The sequence below is a fragment of the Alosa pseudoharengus genome, unplaced genomic scaffold (genome assembly GCF_046254945.1).
Source record: "Alosa pseudoharengus isolate Yale_2024_CS ecotype anadromous, Long Island Sound unplaced genomic scaffold, YU_APseudo_1.1 YU_APseudo_1.1_scf_17, whole genome shotgun sequence".
Lineage (NCBI taxonomy): Eukaryota > Metazoa > Chordata > Actinopteri > Clupeiformes > Clupeidae > Alosa > Alosa pseudoharengus.
Genome location: NW_027468640.1, coordinates 2262653 through 2270807, shown reverse-complemented (window position 1 = coordinate 2270807; position 8155 = coordinate 2262653). Strand labels below are relative to the sequence as shown.

The 8155-nt window shown below is 41.3% G+C and overlaps 1 protein-coding gene across 1 annotated transcript in view; it reads right to left on the bottom strand.

Annotated features, from left to right (window-relative positions):
* Nucleotides 1-6773: 6773 nt before the first annotated feature.
* LOC143127906 (uncharacterized) overlaps nucleotides 6774-8155 on the bottom strand; it is a 4107-nt gene continuing 2725 nt past the window's right edge. The window contains exons 5-6 of the mRNA XM_076289608.1: nucleotides 7866-7900; nucleotides 6774-7680 (exon numbers count right to left, since the gene is read on the bottom strand). Of these exons, the coding sequence (XP_076145723.1) occupies nucleotides 7567-7680; nucleotides 7866-7900 (149 nt within the window). The 3' untranslated portion in view covers nucleotides 6774-7566. The remainder of the gene's footprint in view (nucleotides 7681-7865; nucleotides 7901-8155) is intronic.

Genomic DNA, 8155 nt, shown 5'->3' with positions numbered 1-8155 from the left:
ATGAAGAGAGAGGGGGGCGAGATGGAGATCAAGACAGAGGGTGAGAGGTTGTTTAATACAGAAAGGAGGAGGAGTTTTATTATGATGAAAGTTCTGAAGTTCTGATGCGGTCATCTGAAGGCTGCAGGAAGATGACAACACACACACACGCACACACACACATAGGGCTACATCACACACACACACACGCACACACACACACTCACACATAGGGCTACATCACACACACACACACACACACACACATAGGGCTACATCACACACACACACACACAAAGGGCTACATTTACTTAATCTGTCTTTAATTCCTACTTCAGGAGGAAAGGCCATGACCCTCTGAAACCTACACACACACACACACACACACACACACACACACACACACACACACACACACCGTGTGAGAGAGAGATAGAGAGAGAGACACACACACGCACACACATAGATACTTACACACATTTCTTCACACACACACACACACACACACACACACACACACAGATATATATACATATATTTCACACACTCATACCCAAATACCCAATGGCTACACAATGCAACAACATCCAATCACATGACAAGTTTCATTCATTATAACATCACCCGTACGTACAAACCATAGAGTTCATTATAACATTACCCGTACGTACAAACCATAGAGTTCATTATAACATTACCCGTACGTACAAACCATAGAGTTCATAATAATATCATCCGTACGTACAAACCATAGAGTTGTGTATTACATCATCACCATCACCTAATCAGAATCATCTGGTACAGAGTGATTGCACATCTTCAACATGTCAACAGCACAGATCAGAAATGCTCTCTGTGTTTGTGTGTGCGTGTGTGTGTGTGTGTGTGTGTGTGTGGGCGCCCCCGTGCCCCATTCACACACACAGACATGAATATGTGCACACACACACACAAACATACACACTCACACACAGACATACATCTAAAGAAGGCCTTTCTGTCTCAAAAATACAAACACACACATCTATCAGTCCAAAACACTATATATATACTATATAAACCCTATAGAGTGACTGAACATTTCAGATAGGCCCTTCTTGTGTGTGTGTGTGTGTGTGTGTGTGGGGGGGGGGGGGGTGCACACACACACACACACGAAGGGCCTTCCACATGATTCAATAACATAATTTGGTAGTTTGTAATCTCAAATGCATCAAACATACACACACACACACACACACACAGACCTACACACACACACACCTACACACACCTATACACACACACATCAGACTACATGTGTGAGAGGTAGCTGTGAGGTCTAACTGTATTGTTGGTGTGCTGATGCTCTGCCCTGTTTTACAAGAAGTACAAGCTTGCTCTTTACAGTGGAATAATGGCCTGGTTTCATATCACACACACACACACACACACACACACACACACACACACACACACACACACACACACTTCATCTTAGACCTACAGGACAGGAAACCAGTACTGAAAAGCCACAGAAACACACACACTCACACAGCACCACACACACACACACACACACACACACACACACACTCACACCAACATTTTACTGAGACATACAGCACAGGAGGGCTATTTTTAAATGCATTTGCGTTTGCACACAAAAGGCGCCATTCACTCTGACACGATCATAAGCATTAGGAAACATAAGCATTAGGCCACAGAAACACATTCACTCTGACACGATCATAAGCGTGCATTAGGCCACAGAAACACTGACACGATCATAAGCATGCATTAGGCCACAGAAATACATTCACTCTGACAAGATCATAAGCATTAGGCCACAGAAACACTGACACGATCATAAGCATGCATTAGGCCACAGAAACATTAGGCCACATAAGCATTAGGCCACAGAAACACATTAACTCTGACACGATCATAAGCATTAGGCCACATAAGCATTAGGCCACAGAAACACTGACACGATCATAAGCGTGCATTAGGCCACAGAAACACAATCATTGCTCTGAGGCAAAGAAAAAAGCTTTGATTTCCAAAAAGCAAATATTCCAAAAATGTGAGTTTAAAAACATTCAAGGTGGAAATTGATTGTGTACATGTTATTGAAAAAAATACAATCTCAAAAGCTGAACTATTTTTGACTTTACATTTGAATGCCTGGAGATGAGAAAAGTGTGTCAGTGTGATCGGCCCCTTAAGATATCAGGCAGAGAGAAACCACAACAAAGATAAAAGCATGCAGGCCTACACATGTGTTACAGGCACACAAAGCAGGCAGGCCTGTACACATAACCACATGTATGCTGCTCATATATAGTCTGTATTGTGCCGCTGAGCACAGGCCTGCACCAGATTCAAACTTGCAAAATTGGACACTGAGTATCTGCTGCAGTTATGTTAAAACCCCATGGCTACTAGCATCTGTTATACTAAACCCCATGGCTACTAGCATCTAGCATCTGCTATACTATAACCTGTGGCTACTAGCATCTAGCATCTGCTATACTAAAACCTGTGGCTACTAGCATCTAGCATCTGTTATACTAAACCCCATGGCTACTAGCATCTAGCATCTGCTATACTAAAACCTGTGGCTACTAGCATCTAGCATCTGTTATACTAAACCCCATGGCTACTAGCATCTAGCATCTGCTATACTAAAACTTGTGGCTACTAGCATCTGCTATACTAAAACCTGTGGCTACTAGCATCTAGCATCTGTTATACTAAAGCCTGTGTCTACTTAACCCCATGGAAACTAGAACCTGATGTATATTAAACCCCATGGATACTAGCATCTGTTATATTAAACCCCATGGGTACTAGCATCTGTTATATTAAACCTCATAGATACTAGCATCTGTTATGCTAAATCAAATTGATACTCTGATGTGAGTGTCTGGTTGGATCATGGATGCAGGTTCTGTCTGGTTGGGTCATGGGTGCAGGTTCTGTCTGGTTGGGTCATGGGTGCAGGCTGATTGGGTCATGGGTTCTGTCTGGTTGGGTCATGGGTGCAGGTTCTGTCTCTGTGACTAACTCTGACCTATTCAAGGCCTGGTGCTTGTGAATCTATTTTTGCCTTGTGGGAGAAATAAAAGTAGTATTGTTGAATTTGAGAAATAATGATGTCATTTTGGATGTGAACAACTGAGTGATTCAAGTTCTGGCTTTAACTATTTCATATTTAATTGAAGAACATAGAAGGTGACAGTTTACGGACTTTCTTGCTCTCATGAACAAACACAACACAATCACAGGTGCTTGGAATTCTGTCCCAAAAAAGTATCATAAAAAACACTGGTATTTCAAATCACTATTCCACAAATACGAATTCCACATATACACGTATAATGTATTTTTAAAGTTGGATATTAATCCTCCTAAAAGATTACAACTTGTATAGCTGTTCTAGATTAAATAATGTTTAGATTCAGCATTTATCTGATGGATGCCCTTACAGAAATTTCAGGTTTCTGGTAAACAGTTGCCACAAATTTGCGGCAAGGTCATATTTTCACATGCAAATTAGGTTTCTGGCAAATAACTGCGGTTAACTTTTGGCAATTTTGCAGCAATGACATATGCAAATTAGGTTTGTCACCAGAAGTTCACTGGAAGTTTGCCATTATTGGCTAAATGTGGTGGCAAATCACTGGAAAACACATTTGCCACTATTGGCAAACTTCTCATTGTTGCCAGAACTTTGCTGGAAGTTTGCTTCTAGCGGCCAACATTGGCAAACTTCTAGCAATATTTTCTAGTGAACTCATTTGTTTCCCACAAATCACCCAAAGTTTGCTGCAAATCTGCCGCAAACTTTAAATTTTTGTAAGGGTGTATATGTAACACATGTGAGTAGTCAGTATTTATCTGATGGATGTAACACATGTGAGTAGTCAGTATTTATCTGATGGATGTAGCACATGTGAGTAGTCAGTATTTATCTGATGGATGTGTATGTAGCACATGTGAGTAGTCAGTATTTATCTGATGGATGTAACACATGTGAGTAATCAATATTTATCTGATGGATGTGTATGTGACACATGTGAGTAGTCAGTATTTATCTGATGGATGTGTTATGTAGCACATGTGAGTAGTCAGTATTTATCTGATGGATGTGTATGTAGCACATGTGAGTAGTCAGTATTTATCTGATGGATGTGTATGTAGCACATGTGAGTAGTCAGTATTTATCTGATGGATGTGTATGTAGCACATGTGAGTAGTCAGTATTTATCTGATGGATGTGTATGTAGCACATGTGAGTAGTCCGCTCTTCTCTTCCTCTTGGTAGAACCACTCATCTGCAAAGGCCAGAGTCCTGCATGTAAAAAACACACACATACACACAATAAAAAGGGTGTTTTCTGATGTGTGAGCACATACACGAGCAGCATAAATCACACACACACACACACACACGCACGCACACACACAGCGCGCACACACACGCACACACGCACACACACACAAACAGCCACGCCCACAAACACAGACACCACACATGCACAGATAGACCCCATCCGTAACATCAGAGACGTAACGCTGCTTAAACTCACCTGGTCAGGTGGAGATGATGTGTGATGACCAGAGGCTAATGGAGGAAGCAGAGAGAACAAGAGAACTTCACCAGAGGATATGATGCAATCACATCCCATTATGACATCACTTAGATTAACAAAGAGAACTTCACCAGAGGATATGATGCAATGAAAATGTGTACACAGTCTTGTACCTTTGACTTTTTTTGGATTTTCTCTTCGTTTTTTCACTCGAAATGATATGTTGTATGCTGATGAGTTATGCCGTAGCTGGTTAGCCTAAGACATGCTGTAAAACTCTTTAGATACGGATTTTTCCAAACGTCAATGGGACAAATGAATGGGAATCTTACATCCGGCACCTAACCGCATTTTGGCTGTGGGCGGGACTGTGCAGTTCTATTGGCTACTGAAACAAATTTGAGTGACAAACAACTTAAGATAGACGACACGTTGGTTAACACAATTCCAAGCAAACTTTACCAAAGAACCACGAAGGACTGGAAGCCTGATTTATCAGAAATGTCACGTCTATAACATGACCGCTTGCAATGTTCAAATGTGATTCGTGGGATATTTAGCCTAACGTTACACTGACCTCAGTTCACCATATGCCTCCAGACAAGCAGTAGCGGCTACTCCATGAGCCTGTAATATATTAACACAGCCAATGTGACCGAAAGTTGTTAGCTAAAAACAGGCAAATAGCAAAACAAGTTCCTTCATCTAGTAGGCTATACATGTTTGTGACATGCATCTCAACATTCAGCAGGAACGAGTGGGCTTTACAAACAGCTCTAATACAAAGCAACGAAAAGCAACAAAGCAAAGATAAGAACTACCTCCCTCCAGTAGTTTCCCACGCAACCTAGACCATGAAAGTCTGTAACAGATAATGGGCAGCAAGTTCTGCTTGAGACAGGCGAGCAAACAGGTAGTCACTGCGAGCGGAGTAACACCGATGCTGCAACTTCGGCAGGTAGACTGCGAATAAATAACCTGACTGATTGAAGAAGGAGGCGTGGCAAATTCCGTCACGCTCCTCCCGAACTTCCCTTTGTAAAACGGCATTAAGTAAAGACCATGTTAAGTGTTGTTAACTCATTGACGCCTGTATAAGGGGGTGGAGGATGTGATATTTTTGACCTGATACATTTGCCTAAATAAAAGGCCTTAAATTGGAAGTATTTTAGCTTTGATTCTCTTTTGACGCTTCATGGTAGATCTTGCCTTTGTTCAGGGCGAGGTCAGGGATCTTGGGCTCAAAAAGGTTGGTGACCACTGGTCTAATGAGTCAGGTTGTCAGTTGGTTGTAAGGACAGCCTTAGTTATGTCATTGTGTAATGAGTCAGGTTGTCAGGTGTTTACGATCAGTTTATGTGATGCACTTTGTTGCATTTCTCATCCAGGAGATTCATCTCTTCTATCAGTGAAATGGCTTTCACAGAATGACTCATCCTCTCAGACACACACACGCACACACACACAAAATGGCTGCCAGTGAATGCCTCATCCTCTGCACTCACACACACACACACACACACACACACACAGCTGTGGACAGGCTGAGTAATTTAAGTTATTATTTATGATTTCATTTTCTCTCAATCTATTTATTCAATTCTTCTACTATTTCTTCTCTGTCCTTATTCTGTAAATAGTTGCTGGTCCTCCGTCCTTATAAATAGTTGCTGGTCCTCCGTCCTTATAAATAGTTGCTGGTCCTCCGTCCTTATTCTGTAAATAGTTGCTGGTCCTCCGTCCTTATAAATAGTTGCTGGTCCTCCGTCCTTATTCTGTAAAAAGTTACTGGTCCTCCGTCCTTATAAATAGTTGCTGGTCCTCCGTCCTTATAAATAGTTGCTGGTCCTCCGTCCTTATAAATAGTTGCTGGTCCCTCAGGACACCCCTGCACAGGAACTCTGAGCATCTAAATCCATTTCACCACATGCTTTACAAATGCTTCTCTAGGTACATTACTATGTATGTGCAGGTTCTGTCTCTGCTAACTCTGTTATGAGAGTGTCTGGCTGGGTCATGGGTGCAGGTTCTGTCTGTGTGACTAACTCTGACCTGTTGTGTTTCATATCAAATGTAACACAAGTATCACCTTTCTGTGTTGTTGAGTTTGACTCAGAGAAATGGATGACTCATTTTGGATGTAGACAAGTGAATAATTTAAGTTCTGGCTTTAGTTATTTATCATTTAATTAAAGGATACACAAGATGACAGTTTACAATGTAAGTTGTAATATTATTGAGGCCAAAATCCTGAGCAGTTATGACAGTAGAAGTTGTTGTTACAGGGACATTATTTTCCTCTCAAACAAACACAACACAATCGTAGGGATTGTAGATTATAGTATATTCATACCTCAGTCAGAATAATGTATTCATTCAGAAACCACTTTTATTTTCAAATTACAATTCCAGTGCTTGTATAATGTGTGTGAGCAGTGTATATATTCAGCTCTTGACAAAATTAAGAGACCACTGTACATTTTTCTGATGTCATCCTACGCTGAGGTCGCTGAATGACATTCGAATGAGTTGACGGTCATATTCAAAATTAAGAGTCCACTGCAAATTTGAATATGACCATCAACTCATTTTCAACTCACTCAGCAACCGTAGGATGACGTCAGAAAAATGTGCAGTGGTCTCTTATTTTTTTCCAGAGATGTATAAATACAGTATAGTGACTGTATACAACACACATGACTCAGAATTTATCTAGTGGCTGCATACAACACTCATGACTCAGCATTTATCTAGTGGCTGCGTATAACACACATGACAGCATTTATCTAGTGGCTGCATATAACACACGTGACTCAGCACTTATCTAGTGGCTGCGTATAACACACGTGACTCAGCATTTATCTAGTGGCTGCGTATAACACATGTGACTCAGCATTTATCTATTGGCTGCGTATAACACACATGACTCAGCATTTATCTAGTGGCTGCATATAACACACGTGACTCAGCATTTATCTAGTGGCTGCGTATAACACATGTGACTCAGCACTTATCTAGTGGCTGCGTATAACACATGTGAGTGGTCAGTCTGTAAGTTGCTTCTTCTCTTCTTGTTGGCAGAGACACTCAGAGCTGCATAGTTCAGAGAGTCTGAATCCTGCATCTAAAACGACACACACACACACACACACACACCAAATAAACAGGATGTTTTCAGACACTGAGAGCAGCACAACTCTTACCACATATGATGAAACACACACACACACACACACACACACACACACACAGCTACAGACAGCTACTTCAGTCAGACCCCATCAGAGACTAACACTGCCCTATACTCACCTGGTCAGGTGGAGATGGTGTGTGATGACCAGAGGCTAATGGAGGAAGCAGAGGGAACAAGAGAACTTCACTAGAGGATATGATGCAATCACATCCCATTATGACATCATTTAGATTAACAAAGATAACTTCACCAGAGGATATGATGCAATCACATCCCATTTAAGATTGACACATGCAATCACAGTAAAGTTTACAAGTTTTAAATGCAGGAAGAAACTGTCTAATTGTCTCCACTTGTGACTGGCCGCTAGGCCCTTTACTAATTTTTTCTGCTTTTCGTCTTCAGG